This window comes from Chamaea fasciata, unplaced genomic scaffold, assembly GCF_029207755.1.
Source record: "Chamaea fasciata isolate MVZ Bird 193981 ecotype frontalis unplaced genomic scaffold, bChaFas1.0.hap1 SCAF_7, whole genome shotgun sequence".
NCBI classification, from domain to species: Eukaryota; Metazoa; Chordata; class Aves; order Passeriformes; family Sylviidae; genus Chamaea; species Chamaea fasciata.
The window spans coordinates 28,435,389-28,457,339 of record NW_027094092.1 but is presented as its reverse complement, the minus strand read 5'-3'; the positions used below and the strand labels follow the sequence as shown (position 1 = coordinate 28,457,339).

The window sequence follows — 21,951 nt, the reverse complement described above, 5'->3', positions numbered from 1 at the left end:
AAGTAACTTAAAACAGATGATCAAACAGAATGGCTTTTTCCAATCTTGACATAGCCCTAACTGAATTCTCCACACGTGCATAACTTCATCAGAATGAAACCCCACTGGAATACTAAAGCACAGAATGGTACATAAACTCAGAACAGGACAGGAAGTTCGGGATCTGATGATGATGACTTCCTTGATTTTTCTTTGCGTAAATTGTAAACATAAGTCCTCCAAAGGGATTGCCCATCCCCTTGGACAGTTTCTTTAGAGAATATGGTACTACTTGATTTTGGGGACTGTCAGCATAAGCAACATGAAAGGAGTAAGCTTCTTGCAGGAAAGTTGCTAATCCCAGTTGACGGACCTCTTCATTTTAACCCACAAACAATTTGCTTAAGAGGTTTATAAATACAGGTATCATTACATCATCTTGCAGGAATCAAGTGGCTGAGGCAACCTTGACTAGACTTTGACTGCTTGAATCAAGGTTCTCTCACATTTCCACACTGACATAGATGGTGGGGGTAAAGGGAGGCTGCAAAGGGGTATAAAGTGGTGTGTATAGAGTGACTTTAAACTGGAGCTGGGCAAATGCACAAGGAGTGCATCAGATTTCTTTCTTATGATTATCCATCAGGAAATTCTGCCCTGCTTTACGTCAAAACTTCCTCCAAAACTAATTAAAGTGCTGTGAAGACACTTATGCTTTCTGGCAGTTCTTCACTTCTTGAATAACCCAAAGTTCCTGGTGAAGAAGAATCCACAGGAAGAGACACCTGATCGTGCAGCATGTTAATTTACTGAGAAAGCTGCCATAAAACGGCATTAGAGATGAAGTCTGAACTGCTGCAGTTGAAACTGCAGCATTCTTTGTTTTCTTTCCAGAGAAGCTGCTTTGTGAGTAGACCAAGCCATGCCTCGTTGTTCCAATAGCTGCTCGTTAAAGTCTATAGGAAACTGGCAAAGCAGGGTGAGAAATAAGTCTTGAGCAAGCTAAATATGCTTGGCAGTGTGCAGTAGAGAATAAAGAAACTTCAGAGCTAAGTGGCAATGAAAGGGTAACAAAGAAAGCCCCTTGCAGCTTACAAGCACTGTGGGCAGAAGTTCAGAAGACTCAGAAGACATGCATGGATTCGGGGAGAGGCTCAGTGCCACAGCAGAAGACAATGAGGCTGCAATTGTACTGCAAAGTGAGTTTTTTCAGAGGTAGATAGTAGATCAAAGGCATGCCCAGTGGGTAAGTACAGTTTAGCTGCCCATGCTGGACTTCTGTAGTCCAGGGATTTTTCAAGGTGCGTGGCCAAATGGCAGAGTCACACTCACAGGTCCAGACATACCCCTAACCATCAGCAGTCAGCCTGCATGTAACTCTTAAAGACACTTACCAGTTATCATGGTAGGACCCAAGACATCGTCATATTAAATGGGAATTTGACAGAAAAAATGTTTCCTAAACAGATATAGATGAAAGATTTCTGAATGGGTGTTCTATTTGTTGAGAAAACACAGATAAAGGAAAAGAAAACAAAAAAAACTGAAAACGAAGTCTGATTTCAGCAATCCTTCTGAGGATAAGGATCCTGTTCTACAGTTCCTGGCAACTGGACGTGACTGTTGTCTCACAGCATGATCCTGAGGAAGCTGATCCAGGAAGGAGAGCCAATCTTACACTTCCTTTCCCTTCCCTCTGGAGATTTGTGACCCCAGCCAGCACCACACATGGCTACACTTACCCCCAGTCTATATGACCAGATGGCATTATCCTCCCAGCCCATGGCCTGCCACAGGGACAACATCTGTATGGATACTAATTAGCAAACCCACATCCAGTTGAGGAAATTAGGGTGCCTGAATACAGCTCCCTAGCACAGGGCCTCCAACCAAACCTCAAGGCCTGCTAGACAGGTCTGTGTGAACACACATTAACTCCGACATTACCACTCAGCTATAAAGTTCTGTCCCTGGTTTTGCAGGCTGAAACAGAACAATACGAGCCAAAAACCAGATAACTAACGCTGGCAGATGAGAGAGCTGTCATCAAAAGATTTCAGAGCCCTTTTTGAAGGAAGCAAATAACTCAGTATGCAAGGAGGGGGATACTTTGGCACAGCACAGGATGTGACCTGCCTGGAATTACCCAGGAGGCTCAGAACAACCATCTCCTTAACATGCACAATGGTTTATGCCTTTAAGCAGAAAAGCCTAAAGGGCTGTTGGGAGCTGAGCTGGGCATTCCCTCTTCCATGCTAAAAAGAATGGTCCATCCCAAGCCCTCTCTGGGGTAAAAGGGCATTGTGATACCTATTGCATCACCTTTCAGATGGGCTACAGCAACAGAGAGATCAAGAATTTGCACACAAAATCCTTGGATTTTTTTTGTTTGCTTGTTTGTTTGTTTTGTAGCTGGAATGAAACTCCAGTTCCAGTGCTTCATTCTGTTAAGCAAAATTTCTACATCTTTTCTTTTAATTCTTTGGATAATTTTTCCAGTTTAGTGTCTTTAACTGTCACATAACATGAGTATGTTATAATAGATGCTAAATATTTTTGTTGTTGTTATTTTTACTCCCTCGCAGATGACGAGTCTGAAGAAAAGAGCAATAAAAATACTAAAGAGACGCATCTCAGAATTGATTTTTGGGCACAGATATAATTTGTTTTCTGGCTATATGGTGACACATAACTACACAGGCTTGTGAGCCAGTCATCATGTAGCCAGCATGTTGTGTGCACTGTGAGGATGCATCTTGTAGCTCTACATGGAAGGGATTGGAGGTTCCCCTTGGAGTGATTTTTGGTTTGTTTAGTTTTAATCAGAACTACAGGAAGAGGAAGAGAAAAAAATCACTTAGGCCAGGAAGTAAAGAAAGCATTCAGATGAGAACATTCTGTTGAGAACAGAAACTTTCAGTTCTGCTTTCAGTTCTGTCTCAGTAGATTTCAAGCAGACTTCCTCCAAAAGGTCAGAAGTATCCCAAGATAAGCCATGCTACTTCTCACCCAGCCCCAAATTGCCAAAATGACTGTACTTACCAGAATGGATAGGGCTACCTATTGTAAGACAGCCACACATATTCCTCATGTTGCTGACTGAGCCTTATGGAATGGCTAGGACTTTTGCTTAGTGTCATTCCACCAGCTATGTTTATAAGAATTTCAGCTCCCATTTTCTGTATCCCCATGCTAGAGACCATCCAGGACATTCTGCTCCTGGGCCTGCTGTCCAGCTCCTCTGGGTTTGCATTTGTAATGCATTAGAGAGGGTTGATAAACACAGGCATATGTGAAGAGCAACAGCAACAAAAAATCCTGCTTGCCCATGAAGGGCTTATTTAAACTGACATAAATCTTGAGAAAATTCTGCTCCTGGGAGCAGAAGTGTCAGAACCAGCCATTCAGACTTTTGCTTTACAATCTAGACAGGTTACGGGGCTATGAATGAGTGCTCTGAATCCACCAAGAAAGCTCTTGCAGGGAAGCTTAACCCTAAACTCCATTCCTAAAAAGATGCCCAGTGAAAGCATGTTGAAAACAAAATTTAAAATACATTACTAGTTTTCCTGTGAGATCTCTTAGTTGACTTGTGTTAGGGAAGCTGGACAAGGAAGGGGCAGTGAGGGATACACTGATGTGTAGCAGTAGAATCAAGGAAGAATGGCTTTGAGTTTATAGCTTAGATACAAGACAGATATTTTACCTTTCAAAGTACATTGTAAGCAGTGACTTTATTTCACTGCTGCAGGTAAAGGATTTTGTTAATCTTTTCCTAATATTCCCACAGCTTTTTCCTCAGTTTCCTTCATAAGTTTTAAAGTTCCTATTTTCTGTTTTAGTAATTTGATATTTGATTCCAAATTAGTAGTGTAGCTAACATTGACTTGCTCACTGTACTGCTTGGAACTTCATTCTCTATTTGTACAAATTCAATTCATTCCTGTTTGTTTTAATTTGCTAACATTTGCAGAAAGGACTCTTTATATAATTAACAAGGATGTAACCAAAAGAGTATTGGTGTTCCTAAGAGCCTAAGCAGGTCCCTTGTAAATCAGTTGCTGGTTCTCAGATTCACTTGGTATTTTCTTACAAAATCATACAGTTTTTTTTCCACACATCTCACTTGGGATCCATGATGGGCTTGTTTGGGGATGAATGAACACTTGTGACAAACGAGGTTATTGGCATAGGACCCTTGCCCCATATGATGATGAAAGGCAAGAGATGTATAATTAATTAGGATGGGGATTCCGGAGGGAGAAATTAAAGTTTCACTGTTAGAGCAGTCCTACCTATCATGACAAATTATATTCTCTCCTTGAGTTTGCCATAAAGCAAGTATGGAAAGCACAGAAAGAGTTTTAATGGAAGGTCACTTCCATCTTGTGCTTTTCCCATCTTTTTCTAACTCTGGGTTAAGATCTGGAAATCAGATTTACACAAATGCTGAATATTCACACCTTAATTGAAACACACTTTAACCAGCTCATCTGGGAGTTGAGGAAGAAGGAAACTTCCCCCCAAAATAATCACATCTTTGGATGATACCCCAAATCAGCAGATAGATGGAATAAAATTCATGTTTCTCTCTGCTTCAGTTGTCTTTGATAAGAAATAACAGCTCTGTTATAATAATTTCTCAAAACTCACAGTGGTTTTGAGAACATGGAAGTGAATAAGCATCGAAGATGTCTATAAGAAAATCAATTTTTTTTAAATAGGTTTGGATGGTGCAGATTAAATAAAGAAAAAGAATACCCACTCTCTGAAAAGTGCAAATTTGTTTCCAGAACACTGATAAACCATTCGTATGCCTTTGCAGATCATACACTGTTATTTATGTTTGTTATAAAAATGATGCTTATTTGCATGCTAACCAGGTCTGTCCTTTCAATTCCTGCTCAGTGCCTGTTCAGTGAACCAAATTACAAGCACTCCTATTTTCCCACACAGTTTAGACCAAACATGTGATAAACCTGCCACATCTCTATCTCCTGATCCCGTCCCTTTCAACAGCAAAAGGGCTTCCAAAAATATTAAGGGCAAAGAGAGAATATTTGGCTATGGGCTCTGACCTGGCAGGATGTGCTGACCCCAGGTCCCTTTCTGTGAACATTACTACAGGACTGAAGCAGTAAAAAATGAATGAATAAACCCCGTTTGTGCCCACCTCAGCCAGAGCAGAAGAAAAGTGATTACAGTTCTTGTGCATCAAGTGGTACGCGTTTCCTTTGTACTCCTTGCCCAGCTCTTCCATAATCTTATCCACGTCTTCTTCTGTGAAGTCTGTAGTGCCCAAGGCAATGGATTCTCTAGTTAAAAACAAAACATCCAACAGGAAAAACAGAAAGATACAGTGAAGAGTGTGATACATACCAAGGGAGAAGGAAATGATCAGATATTGGTAAGAAAGGCTTAAAATGTTATGGACATGCATATCTGAAGCTGTCAGAGACTCTCACTAACAGAATGGCACAGTAATATCCACAGCTTTTCCACAAAGCAAGTTATCACACAGGCAACAGCCCTGAGATCTTCTTGCTCACCACCAGGGAAGTCTCAGCTCTGGGCATCTGCTCCTACTCTGCCCATCATCCCCGAAGATAAATTTCTATTACAAGAGAGATTTTTTTCCACAATCAAGAGGGTCCCCTGGGCCAGGAAGGAGCAGACTGAAAACTTTATGCAGACACCTACTGTCTCTCCCAATATTCACTCAGTAGCACTTGCTCTAAAATAGCCCTCAACATAAACCGGTGGTCTGGCAAGGTCAAGACCCCCTGCCACCGAAATTTCCTTGACCTACAGTCCCACAGTCTGAGCATCTTGAACAACACAAGAATGCGGCATCCTCTCAGACTCCTCTAGCAGCCAGTCTGTGCCTTGTAACAGAGCAGCAATAAACACACATGATGACTTCAGGTACTCTGTGCAATACCCACAGATAGGGGGTACTCATAAAAGGAGAAGGCTTATTTTTTCCCCCTGTGAATTTTTTCTGTATAACAGGCAAAACTGGGAGCACAGAAGACAAATAAAATGGGAAAAGAGAGCAAAACACTCATTTGTAAGCGTGCTCTTAATCTCTGACAAACACAGTTCATCACTGTTCCCTGTTTGCTGTACACACTCTTTATCCACCTCCAAAATCCCTGCAGGGCTGCCTTTGTATCAGGATCACATAAAGGATGGCAGTGAGGGCACTTATGAGGAGAGTGAAAGGAGGATCCAGAGGACAGGACTTCCCTGCTCCCCCTACACCAATGGCTACCAGGGGCAGAGGGGAAGACGTAGAAAAGGGCCCTTACTTGAATTTAAAGGTCTCGCCAAGTTCTACCGCACTGCCAGGTGTGATCTCGAAAATCCCACTGAAAGGGTAGGGATGCCCTCCATAGGCAAATTCTGACAAGGAAAGAAACAGACTGTGAGTAATTGAATGAACTCCATGTCAGGAAGAAGTCTATGGCAGCTGTCTGCATGGCTCAACATCAGCACCAGGGGCTGGGCTATTGCCAAAATCTGTTTCAGCCAGACTCTGAAAGCTGTTTGCGCTGCCTGGTTACCTTTTGGACTGAGGATGCCCTCACAGCCTCCCTCCATGCTAGCACTACTGCTTTCCCAGAGCACCAGGAAAACTCTCCGAGTCTGTCTCTGTCCCCATCAAGGTGGCTTTCTTCCAGTGGAAAAGTCTGCATTGAAGGCATCTGAATAAACTATGAGAGGCTGCCAGTGGTGCTGCTGAGCTGGAAGAAGCTGTTTCTAGAGTAGAGAGAAATCAAATCTACCAGAGGGATTTAGAGGCAGTGAGTGGGAAGTCTTTGCAGAAAGCCAGGCTGATTGTACTCTGCTGCCTCAGCACACAGGTCAGGCTAGGGAGTCCTTCCATGTCACACAGGCCACTTTGCATGGCCTATGAAACACAGCCTGTGATCCTCATGGTATCAAAGGGCCTGTGACAAGCCTCTGTGCTCAAGGTGGAGATAGCAGCATAGGGGGTCTGGCTACTGCATGGCACGGCCTAAAAATACCACAAGTGAGTGGCCAAGTCATTCCCATGTAATGGTGAAAAAGGAAACAAAGTCTGCGATGCTAGTTCATCCTTCCCGACATTACAGATGTTTTCCAGATCCCTTGACTTTTGAAATGGGTGGCTCCAATCAGCTTGTACCCCATCCAGACGATTTCAAAAGTGTTACATGACATTTGCCTTTTTTTGTAACTTTATTGTTTCAAATCAGCAGTTTCCAACATCTGGAGACCCAGATTCCAAGATTTCTAGACCATATACATTCATAAAGAATTACTGGAAAAAATGATTTTTCCTGACAGGGAATTAGCACAAACACATCTGCAGGCCTTAACCCCTGATGCACCTCTCTTCCTCCTCCCTCATTTTTCCCACTCTCTATCCCCCTCCTTCATTACAGAATGGCTTTCCAGAATTGCTCCTCCTATCCGCCATCCTGCTACACACCAGCACAAGCTATACAGGCTGCATTAACAGGCTGAATAAGAATGACTACGTGGTTCAAAACAGAACTGCACAAGTTCCTCCTAGACTCCACAGTGGACTCTGAAAAGAGAATAGGCTAAGCTTTTCAGTTTTTATTCCTCAAAACATTCCTTGCCAAAAGCTGTAAGTTTGGGGTGCTTTTCCATATCAAACTAGCCATACAGTGGTCCCCATGTTCCGCATGTAATAAAAGGGAAATACTTCATACCTCTGCCGTAGATCTCGATGCCGGAGTGGAAGACCCCAATCCCCAAGGTGGAGGTGTATTCATTTATCCAGTACTACAGTAAGAGAAATGCCACATTGGGAAGTATTAGTGGAAAAGAAACACATGATCTTGGTCTAGGGCATATTCCCCATCTCCCCAGTTCCTCTTAAGGAGAAGAGTGATTTTGAGATTATCTTGGGACAAACAAATCAGGACTCTTAGAGACCAGCAGAAGTGGGCACTGTGTTTATTAAGCTGGATTGGATTAGCTCTCCAAAAATTGCTCATCTAACCCTTTCCACCTAAGGTACTAACCTGTATTAAGATACAACTGGACCTGAAACTGCATAAACCCAGCTGCTACAGGATGTGTGGTTATTTATCTATCTTCTCACCTAATACCTGACACTGAGTCAGTTTTACCAAATCACTTGCCTTATTTGATCTTCAAAATCTTCCATAAGAGAATCCTCAGTTATTTTCCACATACTTTGTAACATCACCTTCCAGCACCCTATTTATTTTTAGTTTGGTTTTAGGCAAAGAGATCATAGAAATGGAGGTTTGTTGCCACAATAGGTCAGAGAAACTTTCAAGAGGAGCTGTTACATGACTCCATTGCTCTGGAGGCCGGCATTCCCCCATTACATTTAGAGCAGAGAAACACTGCAGTCCAAGGCATGCATGTGCTGCTCCTCCACCAAGCACTGTGCAGGGCCTGTTTCCATCATACCGTGAAGGACAGTGCAGACACCCAAACAAGTCCCAGATAAGCTTATTCCGGAGTGGGAAGCTGTACAGCCATGCCAGGGCAATGCTGCATTGGAGATAATTAGCCCTGCTCAGCATCAGCGTTTATTAGGTCAGCCGCAGAGCTGCACTGCTACAGAAATTATGTTTTCAGGCACTGAGGAAACTGCCCATGCCTGGTGTATTTACAGTTCACTTCCAGATGCTGTGCAATGAAAGTACATCTTCTAGTAACTCAGAGCAGCTGAATTCTGGTTTTAATCTACCACTGCGAGGAAAATGAGTGTTGTTCACTTGTTCCTGTACAAGGACATGACAGGTTCATTAAACTAAAATTCTCTTCTGGGTCTGGTAGCAGCTTCTTGTGGAACCAGAGTAAGCTGCACCTTCCCTGTGTCTGGTGTCACTGAGCTGCCATGGTATGAGTAAGAGCCCCTCTGCTGTCAGGCAACCAGAGAAAGGTCTGGCATTCTCCACCTACTGTGCTTGCACTACTTGCTTATGTATTTATGATGACTGCAGTGGCTCTGTAAATCACCTGAAAACGTTTTCTGCAAAACCACTGCTACTGTGAAAAAACACAGTAGCTTTGATATGAAAGCCACAGTCCCAAGCCTGACATAATGTATGGCTAATCTTGATATCTTAAACCATGTCCCCAAAAACGCTTGCCTCTGGCAGTACAGCAGTTCCATTTCCCTCCAGAGAAGGCTGTAATGCTTCTTGTTCTTTGTGAGGTTTTTTAATCACAAATGAGGTATTGTTGCAGGAGGGCAGCAAACGGCCTGACCCCAGCTGCACCTCTGCCCACCACTCTGCAGACCTTGTGTAACTTCCATTTACTTCTTCACTTGAATTATGCAAACTCTTGTGTTCAGGGTCAGGTAGATCTCAGCCTCTGCCTGTTGGTACAGCACATCAGCAGTGAACCCGGGGTTGAACACCATGCCTGGTGCTTAGGTGCCCTTGCCTTCTGCTGCCCCTCCCCACAGTTCTCTGCTGCCTAGTTATCTGCAGCAGGAATATCCCTGCTCTGGTTGGAGAGAAGATAGAGGTGCAAGCCACACATGACACTATGGGACAAAAGCCTGTCTGCCCTGGACACAAACCCCTCCATTCAGTTCCTGAATCTCCCACACCTCATAGAATCATAGCATCCTTAAGGTTGGAAAATACCTCTAAGATCATCAAATCCAGGCATCAACCTAGCATCACCACCATGTTCACCACTAAACCATGCCCTCAATGCCACATTCCCTCATTTTTGAAATACTTCCAAGGATGGTAACTCCACCACTTTCTTGTACAGTCTGTTCCAGTGCTTGACAACCCTTTCTGTGAGGATATTTTTCCTAATATCTATTCTGAACCTCCCTTTACACAACTTGAGGTCATTTTCATCCTGTCACCTGTTGCCTGGGAGAAGAGACCAACCCTCACTCCACTACAGCCTCCTGTCCTGTGGTTGTAAAGAGTGATCAGGTTTCCCCTGAGCCTCATTTTCTCCAGTCTAAACACTCCCAGCTCCCTCAGCTGCTCCTCAGGCTTGTGCTCCAGACCCTTCACCAGCTCTGATGCCTTTCTCTGGACCTGGTCGAACACCTCAATGTCTTTCTTGTAGTGAGGGACCCAAAACTGGATACAAGATTTGAAGGGCCTCACCAGTGCCGAGTACAGGGGACAATCACTGCCCTGGTCCTGCTGGCCACACCATTGCTGATACAGGCCAGGATGCCATGGGCCTTCTTGGCCACCTGGGCGCACGCTGGCTGATGTTCAGCTGCTGTAGACCAGCACCCCCAGGTCCTTTCCTGCTGGGCAGCTTTCCAGTCACTCATCCCCCAGCGTAAAGCTCTGCCTGGGGTTGTTTGGATCCAAGTACAGGACCTGGCATTTCACCTTACAGCACCTCATATGATTTGCCACAGCCCATTGATCCAGCCTGTCCAGATCTCTCTGCAGAGCCTTCCTACCCTCAAGCAGATCAACACTGCTGTCCAACTTGGTGTTGTCTGCAAACTGACTGAAGGGGCACTCACGGGTTAACTGCTCAGATAGTCTCAGGTAGTCTCAGTGAGCTTCAGAGAAGCACTTGTTTCTCAAGTCCTACTGAAACAACTCCCAGATGATATGGTAAGTAGGTTGTCTTCTTCCCTGAGGCTGAGCTATTGTCTCACAGCAACAATACAACCACAACATGCCCAGGTCACACCAGCTGCTATGCTTAGAGAAGTAACTAATAGGAAGAGAAAGGAGACTTTTCAAATTAGAAATAATCTTGCCAGTTATCAAAATCAGGGCTATCTGCAGAGCCTCCTCTGTGTCAGGCTTTGTATTTCAAACAAGGAAGTTACACTGACAGAACGTAGTTGACAATAAGCCACTTGCTGCTATAGCTTTTTGTTCTTCCGTATTAAAGGTTATGTTGGAACCAAACAACAAATAAGCAAACAAGCAAGAAAAAAACCCTCTCGATTGACTGCTTTTACTGTTCTGAGATTTGACCACCTCATACATGCAGAGCATTCTCAGATCATGAGCCTGCCCTGTCCCCCAAGCACTCTTGTTCACAGCACAGAATTTCAGCCCCTGCAACCCATCCTATCCAACTCTAGGAGCAGAGAGACAGGCTTCAGGACAGCTCTGAAAGCACAAGTGATGAGATGGCTCCTCCAGATATGCAGAAGAGAGGAGCAAAAATTTCTCTGGCTGATGCCAGGTGTTGCAAGATTATGACCATGACATAGACATTTCTGTATTAAAATGGCTTATTTTTCAGTATTAATTCTTTTAAATGAGCTATTATGGGCTGCAGTGCAACAACCTCAGCCATACCTGAATTTGAACTGAACAGAAGCTATCCTGATTTCGTACTTTCTTTCAAATAATTTCAATCACACAAGGGTGTTATTGAAGCGGGGTCTGATTTGCATCTTGGTTCTATTGATACAATATTGATATGACCTACTAGCAAGACCAAAGTGCAAGGCAGCTCTGAATCATGGCTGTACTGTCCTCGTGTCACCCCCGTCTCCAGGGTGCTGTAGAATCTGCCTCTAGTGTGTGACTGAACTCTCAGTGAACGCCTCACAGCACTTAGGCACAGCCTCCGGCTTGTCTCGGGAGGAAGCTATGCTAAAGTGAACATGTCAGTCACTTGCTGAGCTGGAAAAGAGAATCCAAGCCAGATTTGAAACCAGGTTTGTACACACATGCACGAGCTGGCTTTGTTTTCCAAGGGGTTTGCAATTCTGAGCATAAGAACAACAGCAACAGTCAGCAAATACTCATCTCTGGAGTAAATCGGTTATTGCTTAGATTAAAAGCAAAAAATCTGCAGCCTGTTCAGTCAGATGAAAAGAGCCAGAGAACTGAATACAGCCGTATCTTAAAGGGAGTTGTGATTCATGCTTGCATTGCATACTGCCTGGAAAATTGTGCCCTAAACCATACACAGAGGGACTCGGAGCATTCTGTCTCATTTCCAACTTCAACAGAGACCAAGAACAGCTCAGACGATAACAGAGGCAGGGAGGAAGGCTAACCAGACTACAATCCCTTCATAACAGCAGCAGATAGCCCAGAACTCAAAATTCAAACCCAGAGAGGAACCTCTGCATTTAGTTTGTGTGTATCAGTTAATAGCTTTTAATGAAGGTCCCTGATGAAGTAGAATTTGAAAAATTTCAGATTTTATTCAGGTTTTCCCTGATTTTCTGTTGGTTTGGTTCAGAGATCAGAATAACCAGTGAGATAGTTTAGATTCTGGGAGACACTCTGAGTCAGTTCCTGTGTTATTCACTTCATTTATCCATCACACAGAGGTAGAAGTCTTACCAAAACAGTGAACCATGCCCTAACTTTCCAGAAAAGAAAGAAACTAAAAAGTTTCATTATATTGATACGCATCTTTTAGGTCTAGAATGGAGAAGCAGACGATGTGATACTGGCAGATTATATCGAGCAGGAGTTCCCAGGAACTCATGCCAGAAACATGAGTTTCCAGATAGAAAATGCCCACTCATGTAACCACTAACTTCCACCATCAACTAATACTGTTCTTTAACACTGAAGTTTCTGTCGCTAACTCTCCCTTCCCTACCTCAGACCTACTTCATTACTTTCCATGGTGTCACACACTGTACTTGGCCCTTTAGAGGGATGTCTCCTCTTTATAGGGTTGGGGATCTGGCTTGCTGAAGAGACCCTTGGCTCAACAAATCCGAGTGGAGGACACCCAGGGCAGTGCTTGCCCCTGAAGCCAAGTTACCTAAGCAGCCTCATGAAGGCATACAAAGGACTGTGTGCACTAACAAATACACTCCTCAGTCCTATCTCAAACACCAAGAGAATGCTCTGCAATGTTAAATCTCAACACAAAAGGCAGTCTTTTAAAGGCATCATCAGATTGATGCAGGAGACCAGCTAGGGAACATCAAAGTAATACCTCAGCATTATGTCCTGAGATGCATTGATCCAGAAATTGAGAGCACAAAAGATAAAACTGCAGGGGAAAGCTGGAGAACAGCATTTCAGGAAACCAGCGAGTAAAATCCCAGCTGTTTACAGCATACAGCCAGCAGCTTCAGAAGAGTTTGTTTTTCCAATACAGCTTTCTAAATCAAGATCCAGAATCTCGGGCGCACAGAGGTGGAAGGAGAGGGTCCCTAAAAGATCACAGATTATTCCCCAAGTAATGCTTGCAGGGGTGAAGGAAGCTTTACTTCAACTAGAGACATGCAGGACAGGGGGCTTCCTGCAGATCCAGGGCTCTTCAGTCATACTGCAGCAGTGCTCACTTCTGTTCCACGGCCCCAGGCATGCACACAGTCCTGCAATATGTCCAAGTCCTTCTGCTGTTCAGCCCTTCTGCCCTGGAGCTCTAGTGATAAAAACTCACTATCACGTGGCATGACGTCAAATTATACAGCATGACTACTATTAGCAAGTTTTCTTCTGCAATTGGGTGAGACCCACGCTCGTTTCAGTGTGACCCATGTCTCTTACACTCCATTCTCCAGGGGTCCAAGGCTCGTATATTCATCAAGTCTAAAATGCTATTTTCCTAATAATACTGTGAATACAGATTAAGTGGGAAAGGGTTTAAATACATGTGGGCAGAACAGCAGCTAAATAAAGCTTAACAAAGTATTGAGGGGTGGTGACACAGACCTGTCTTTGGTACTTCACACCTAGGAAAAGCTACCTGGGTGGGTCTTCACTCCAGCACACACAGAACATGGTTCTTCCCAGCTGGAGGATCATCTCCTGTGTCAGGTCCTCTTCACTGTTGGCAAAAGCTATCAATCTGCATGTCATGGACATGGGTGTGAAAGCCCATCAGGTCACTCCAAATCCAATCAGCCAAAAGCACCTGCTTTAGTCAGGTATGTTAACTTTCAACTACAATTCCAGATTGTTAAAGTAACAAAATGCTGCAGTAAGGACGCCTGTGTTTACCAATAGGCACAGCCTCCAGTTGCAGTAGGCAATAACTTTCAAGTATCAAGCAAAACAGTTCCCAGGGTGTAGGCATTGGCCTGTTTGCAAATAACCAGACTGGCAGAGCTGATTAAAGCCCAGGAACTACAGGTTTTCTTCCAGGAGAGCACTCTCAAATACTGAGGAATCTGCAGCTTCAGTGCAGCAAGAGAGCTTTTTGTAGCTCTGATGAGGCAGGGGTACAGGGTGACACAAGGATCCCTCTTCATACTCAGATTGGGACAGAAGAACTGGCTGAAGAACAGACATCTGAGGAGCAGAGTCACAGAAAGAAGAAAAAGACAAGGCATCCTTTGGCATGCAACTGCCTCTACTCTGCTGCATTTTGAATGAAAGAAGCTTCTGCTAAAGATAATTCTTCACCCTTCAGGTTAATATACTCTAATAGAACAGGAATTTCCTGGGAAACCACAGCCTGATACTTAAAACTGATACTGCTAAACATATTCCCTCATGCAAACCCACAGATACCAGGAGAGGAGACCCAAGGCAAGCTGCTCAATTGCAGCCTTGAGAGGAATGAGAGGCCAAGCCTCTATGGGACTGCAGCAGCCAACTCTGTCCCAGCAGATCTTCTGTTTCAGCCAAGTTCTGCTCTGCAAAGGATCTTTTACTCACAGGTTGGGCTAAATACTTTCCTTGGCTGTCTCCTCACAAAGAATTTCTTCAGAGTTTGCTGTGGCTTTTCAGACATTATTATAATATGCATCTGAATTGCCTGATGCATGAGCCAACTATAAAACCTTTACAATCAAGAAGCATAAAGAGCTTATTTCAGAGGCTTCCAAAACGCTGTGTGTGGATTAAAAACTGATGCTGCTGCTGCTAAGAGAGATTGGAAATCTACTTATGCTTGAATGTTGTGACGCAGTGCAATTTTACTGGAAGAATATGAGGACAGAAGAAAATACTAATCATGCTGTGGAAAGGAAACAGTAAGCAGTTCAGAAGTTAACTTTTGTGTGTATTCAGAATATTTTTAATTGAAAGTTGCAAACAAGATTTAGCTGTGAAAATGGGACACCTCCAGTGTTTCCACTTACAGACTCATCCTATAAATGGTAGGCACAGTTCTGGTTCAATAAACTGGTATTACTTGAAGTTTCTTACAATTTTCTGCTTTCTACATTACTGTTTACACTTTCTACCTTGTTACACTGCTGGCAGATGTTTTTCTGAGCAGAGCTTCCTTCCTGCAGCTATATCTGTGAGGTGTTTGCAAGTTTACTGCTGTGTATCCTTGGCCTCAAGGCATGCACATCTGAAGCTGCTAGTCAGAAGGCAGCTGACCCGGTGTGCTCTGCATTAAGTACAGTTCTCTTCTTGAGGAGAGCCAACACTCATCCAGCTCATGTTTCAGTGCTTGAGTGAGAGCCTGCCTTACCAATGGAGACACAAGGCAACTTGCTGGCTAAAATAAATATTTTCTGTCCCTGCAGAATGACCATCCCTGTCTCTTCTGTTTGGAGGTTCACACAAAGCCAGCCCACTAGGCCAAGGGTTTGTCACACCAGTCATGACACTAATGGCCCATCTTGGCTGTCTGTGTACAGAACCTGGTATTTACAGCAGACTGTTTACAGCATATAAGAAGCAATATGCCACTTTTCCAAGCTCCACCTGTTTCCCTAAACTTCATTACTGACTATGCCTTAAGGAGTCAGCTCAGTGAGCCAGGGAGGGACTGGGGACATCAAACAGAAGTCACTGAGAGGGAGTTGCTGGAGCATGTGCCAATGCCAAGAGTCTGTAATCTTAAATATTGAATGTTGATACTGAAATAATCTCAGTAATCTTAAAAGCAGCCCTGAACAAGGATTATCCATGCTATTGCACACCCCTTAAAATGCTGTATCCCCTTAGTTTGGGGCACAGCTTTTATGAAAATCTTCATCTCAAGCATATAAAGCCAGAAAAAAAGCGCATCCATTTGCAGGATTACACTGAAATATATTCACTCATGGAATGTGCCTGAGAAACTCACATGTGTTAGAAACTTAAGGAAGTGATAATACCTTTGCCTTAAATGCATTCACAATGACAAATTGAGAGGTAATGAAAAAGAACAGCAACAAAATGATCAGGGAAGTGGCAAGACTGACATATAAGAATTAATTCAGGAGAGCTAATAGCTTGGCAAAGCAATGACTGCAAATGACAAATCTGCAAACATTTGAAGGGCTGACATGAATTATGGGAGAATACTTCTTAAGAATGATACAAAAGATTCAAGTAGGAGCAACATACTCAGTTTAAAAAGAAGAGAGACTTTGACTAAGTGCTTAGAAGTTTCCTGGCAGCAAAAAAAAGAACAAGAAAACATTTGTATGACTCAAAGCGAGATATTGAGAAAGCCTTAGTGTGCCTGTGCAAGACAGAGAATTGAATGGTCTGAAATGTTTTGCTCTGCTTGTCAAGGAGGCTGTTAACATTCCCAGCTGAGCATATTTCAGATGCTGCACACTTATCTGCATTGTGAGCCCTCAGTCCAGACTGTCAGTAAGTAGACTCCCCATCAAAGAGGATTCAGATGAGCTGAAAAATAGTGCAAGGGAGAGAAATACCCAACAGCTTGGACAGGAACTCATCAGGAGCTCTCTGAAGCACAGTGCAGATGCTTTGGCTCTGGAACTAGATTGACCCTAACATATCTGGTGGGGTCAGCAATATGGCCTTAGAGCTTGCTATCCTTCATCTTGCAGAAAGAATATAACTGAGAACTGTAATAACAAATAGGGCTATTAAATGATTTTTCAGATGAGGAGTAATGCTGTGGCCTTGCTCAGACCAATAAACATTAATATCTCCTTTTCCTTGTTGGTAAGGATCTTTTGATGTCTTCTGTAGACCTCTAGCAGTGTTTCTCTCCAAAGAAGAGGCTAACCCCATCCTGATGTCCAGCATTACAGAGAGAAAACAGACATTCAGTACATCCTTTGCAAACGCACTGCAGTTGACACATCAGTCCTGCCTAGGCCAAAGCATCTGCTTTGTTCACAGTCTTGGGCTGCAGGTAGCATGCACCCTGAGTCCCCCACTGAACAGCTAATTGACAAGCAGCTGTAGCATGTCCCTGAAGTGCTGAAAAGCACAGTTCATCTCTGTTTTGGCAGACTATTAGCAGAAATTTGAACTTCAGTTTTTCAAATCCAAGATGAACACCCTAATCACCAGCCATAGCTTCTCCATCAAAGTGATGCATGCACATGTAAATGGCCCAGCAGAAGAGAGTGAGAGATTGATGCCACCAAATAAACCAGCAGCTAAGACTTTTCTACCAAAGGCTTGTCTAGATCCCTGCTCAGGTTCCTGAATTTCTCTCCCATGATAGCAAAATGCTAATGTGACACTGATTCTTCCTTATTAACTTGCCCTCCTTTGGAATGTTCCTGCCTGAGTCAACACAAATACTTACTTTTTGGTTAACCCAGGCACACCAACAATCCATGCCTGTCCACCTGAGGCAGATTTCTTGTGATCTCTTCTTGGGTTTCTAATGAGAACATCCAAAACACTAATTTCTTTCAAACAACAGTATAGTTTGAAACACCTTTCACCATGATGTTTCCATTCATAAGTACTTCAGCAATGAAGTATTACTCATCAGGATCCAATTCATAGCCACAGCTTCAGAGCCTTTGAGGGAGAAAATTAATACCTATGACAAAAAAGTCTGTCTGCTCATCCTGTTAACAAGGCTTCATGGCTTGGTAGGCTGGGGAGCTCCCTTTTTTTCCTGAATGGCGTTTTGTTTTCTGTTATCCTCTGACTATGGCTCACACCTATCAGGTGATCCAGACAAATGTATTCAATCTTCATTTCATATCATAAGCCTTGATTACCTATCAAGATCATTCTGCCTTTTCTCCTAACCAGATCTAGTCTGTGGCAGAGGAAGAAAGGATCATCTCCAAAATTTCTAGGCTGTGACCAGCCTGAAGGAACGTGATGCAATGGACTAACAATAAAGCCCCTCTTGTGACACATATGACCTTGAAAATTTTGATCAGGTGCTTGCAGGCCACTTACAACTTTCTTTTGTCAGAGATGACTACCAAGTGGAAGGAATACCCATATTTGCATTGAAATCAAATTTACTAATGCTTTGATGAGGGGCAACAGCCTCCTAGATGCACAAGGCAGGGACATCTACCCTCTTTATACCAAGAAAGTATAAGAAACTGGCAAAAAAAAATTCTGACTTCTGCCAAGTTTCTACATAGATAACTACCTGGAGAAGACTGAGGTAACAACAAAGTAATTGCAACTACAGCCATCAGAAAGGGATAAGAAGTCCATTTATGATATCACAAAAGGACCATGAGCACCACAGGCAATGGAATAAATAGTTCTTTTTGTTCCATCCCATTAATGCAGAACAGAGTACCATATTGTTTTCAAGCTGTTGTGTAGAGACCTAAGGTAGACAGGAAAAAACTTCAAAGAAATCTGTAGGCTGGCAAGAGTATATTTGTTAGACCAAAGCTGACATCTTCAGTAGGAAAAAAAAAAAAGAAAAAAGAAAAAAGAAAAAGAAAAAAGAAAAAAGAAAAAAGAAAGAACACAAACATTAAAGGAAATAAAATTATTGCCCCCCCCCCCCCCAAAAAAGGGAGAGAAAAAAATCCTGGGTTCAAACAGGAGATGGAAGCATATTTGAACATCCACAGACAAACTGATGAAGGATAGTTCCATAGCTAGGATGCCAAACAAGAACTTGAGAGGTATTCCCTACTCTGCTATGGACATACCACAGATTAACTACAGACCAGGTCAAAACTGAAATTTCATCAGCATGATACTACATTCACATTCAAAACCGTGATCCTCCAAATTCTTCTTCAAATTCCCATTTATGCTGAAGTATTTAAGACCATCATTATCAGCAATCTGAATGGAAGACCTTCCCATTCCACTACAGTGTGAGCTCCATACTCAGATAAAGAGAATTCCCAATAGAGATGAAGATCCCAGCTCTCCTTTGAAACACTGATTGTTTGCTGCTGGAAGTCCACAAAGTAGGACTCACCCTGGAGTTCCTAAGGGCAGCATTAGCACCTCATACCCAGGAGTTAAACCTATCCACAGATGAATCTGGATCCTTACAAAAAAGTCAAAAAATAATGTAAGATTCACCAGATTTTCTCTCTGTGCAAGGGCTGTGTAGAGTCAAAATTACATGTTGTATAGGCATGTAAATTCTCACTCTGTCCCATTCTCATTCACTTGCCAAAACCAGTTGTGCCTGTCCTGAGAGCCAACAGCAGATCAGAAAAGAGCAGGGTAGGGCCTCTTTGCACAAAGGAATCTATACTCCATGCTGCTTTTGGTGGCACATATTCAAAATACCTCATAGTGACCATGAGAGAAATTGACTGGGTGCCACTAACATTAGTTTGCTACTGCACAAAAAAAAAAAAAAAAAAAAAAAAAAAAAAAAAAAAAAAAAAAAAAAAAAAATCAATATTTCTCTCCAAGCTTCTGAGAAGAGAATCTATTCTGCAGCATAGATGGGGGAAACCCTTTCACAATGTGAGCTGAGATTTTTTTCCTGGAGAGGTTCCAGGGCCCTTGCCTGGCTGGCAGGGTGCCTAACCAGCTTAGCTTAGAAAAATACTGGGAAATGCAGATTCCTGCAGCTAGCGACCTGTCCTTTCACCCTCCAGTGTTTGTCCTGTCTTGGATAAAACTGTTCAATTACAGTGCCAATGTCATACAGTGTCTCATCTCTCTGCACTTCATACAAGTAAATGGATATATGTGCATTTTTGCCATAATTGTATACTCTCTGCTCTTCCAGCAGAACTACTGAAGAATCGCATTGCAGTGATATCTGCAGATTAGAATTTAAGGGATAAAACAGAAAGCAAGGAACCTGAATATAGCAATGATAAAGTGCTGCTGTGCCATGGAGATTCAAAAACACCTTCCCTCAAACCCCACTTCTGCTGGTCTGAAGAAGGAAAAAAATAAAACAGTAAAGGAAGGAACGTTTCATTAAGAAGGAATCGTCTCAAGGAAGGGTAACTGTATAATCTAGCTCAATGCCAAAATGGGTTGTTGGAATAATTTTCACCTACAAGGCACAAAACTGATACAAAACACCAATCAGGGAAGTTCAGACAAAAAATTGTTTATAAACCATGACCCGAGGGCTTCTATGCTGAGTGATTGTAGCACTATTTAAAATGACCAAAGATAGTAAACATGAATAGCTTAGGAAATGAGTAGCCATTTCTTATTGTTGGCATTTACCTATTGGATGCTGACAAAGTGTTTTAAGGATGCTTTTGCTCCCCCCATATGAAGATGCAACAGAATGATTAATATGTGCTGCATGCCACTGTGGCTGGGAACAAATTAAAAAGCTGTGGGAGTGTCTTAACAATTCTGATGTAACGTGCTCTGCTTTGGTTTGGCTGGGGGCTACAGGAGGCTTGTTTTTGGTGATTTTTTTTTTCCCCCCAAGAATTCCCTCTGTCTTTATTTAATGGGCAGCACTGGATGTGCAGCTTCAAAAGCATTTAATAGCCATCCCTTGCTGAAAGACAGAAGTGGCTGTTGGGAGCAGTGCCTGGCAATGAGTCATTAGCATTTGTTCTATGAAGATACTGTTTTGTGTGCAAACCACTTCAAATTAAAATGCAAGTGTTTGCCCCTTCAAAGGGACAGCCTCTGTGCTAGCTTCTCCCAAGGGTCACACACACACCATTGCACTGGGAGAGGCACAAACCTGACAGTGAAGCTTCTTTAGAAAACACTAAGTTGGCCTCTCTTTCTTCTCTTTAGTCCCACCTTATAAACAGCACAGCACAGCACGTGTTGGACTAGCATTCAGGCTGCCCTAAATATTTCCTTTCTTCTGGGCACAATAGTAATTTTACATTTGTATTGAAGCAAACCTTCTGTGCTGGTCTGTTGTATGTTGCATACATCTTAAAACAAACCTGAAATGACTCAGGAGATTCAGACAACTGCTTCATTCACAGACTTGCACCTTACAGTATGTCCACATGTGAAATGTACCCAGTAAGATCAGGAATTGAAGGAGAAGAGGAAAGATAAGGAAATACTTCAATAAGACCAAAGAGGAGAATTTGCCTTATGTAACAAGTTTCCCTGGGAATATTCCTCCCTCTGTCTCCTCCTCACCACCCCCATTAGTATTTATTTCTATAAAAATCTATTAGATACTGCGACTACATCTTGGCTCCTATTTGCTTCAGTGAAAAAAGAAAGGATTGTATATTTGTACTATGGAGTGCAAATGGTTTTGTCTGCCAGATCCATCAGAGAGCTGCCAAATATTTCTCCTGCATGCAGAGTGGACATTTAACCTGAACTATGGCCAGGCTGATGTAGGGGACAGAGGTAAGCACTGTGATGCCTCAACTAGCTCACAACATCCTCTAATATCAAAGACCTCTGCTCTCAGATTAAGCTGACTCCCTAGACTGGCCCTCCTAAGAAGCTTCTAGATGCCCAGATATCTATTGTAGAAAAACAAAGCCTTATTTGGCCTTAGGAGGTGGGCTATTGTCAACTTTCTCAAAAGCAGACTGTAGCTCATTTCTGGAAGTGAAGCAGCAGAGTCCAAGTGCACTCCCATTTTGATTACCATCTAAAATAAGAGCGCATGCTCTTAATAGGACAGTATACACAACTCATATTCCACACTGACCCAGAAATTCTTCTCAGAGAACCAGAGACCTAAAAAAGTCATCACCCTCTTTCCAGAGTGATCCATAGTGCACTACAAGGGCAAAACCCCATTCAGTTGGTCTCAGGGTCGATACAGACATGACTTGCATAAGCGATTAAGGGTACTGTACAGCACATGTAGATTTCAGTTCCCTTGAGTTGCTTTTCTGTGAGTTCAGTCATTCAAGCTAAGGAATACAAATGGTCATAAAGCCATAAATTAAACTAATTATCCAGTAAACCAAGAGAAAATAAAGATTTCTATTCCTATATAGCAGGGAAGTAATCTGGACAC

General features: G+C 42.9%; 1 protein-coding gene across 1 annotated transcript in view; it reads right to left on the bottom strand.

Annotated features, from left to right (window-relative positions):
* LOC136292457 (deubiquitinase DESI2-like) overlaps window positions 1-21,951 on the bottom strand; it is a 54,444-nt gene that overhangs the window by 14,156 nt on the left and 18,337 nt on the right. Inside the window, exons 2-4 of the mRNA XM_066188193.1 lie at window positions 7,704-7,776; window positions 6,291-6,384; window positions 5,153-5,294 (exon numbers count right to left, since the gene is read on the bottom strand). Of these exons, the coding sequence (XP_066044290.1) occupies window positions 5,153-5,294; window positions 6,291-6,384; window positions 7,704-7,776 (309 nt within the window). The remainder of the gene's footprint in view (window positions 1-5,152; window positions 5,295-6,290; window positions 6,385-7,703; window positions 7,777-21,951) is intronic.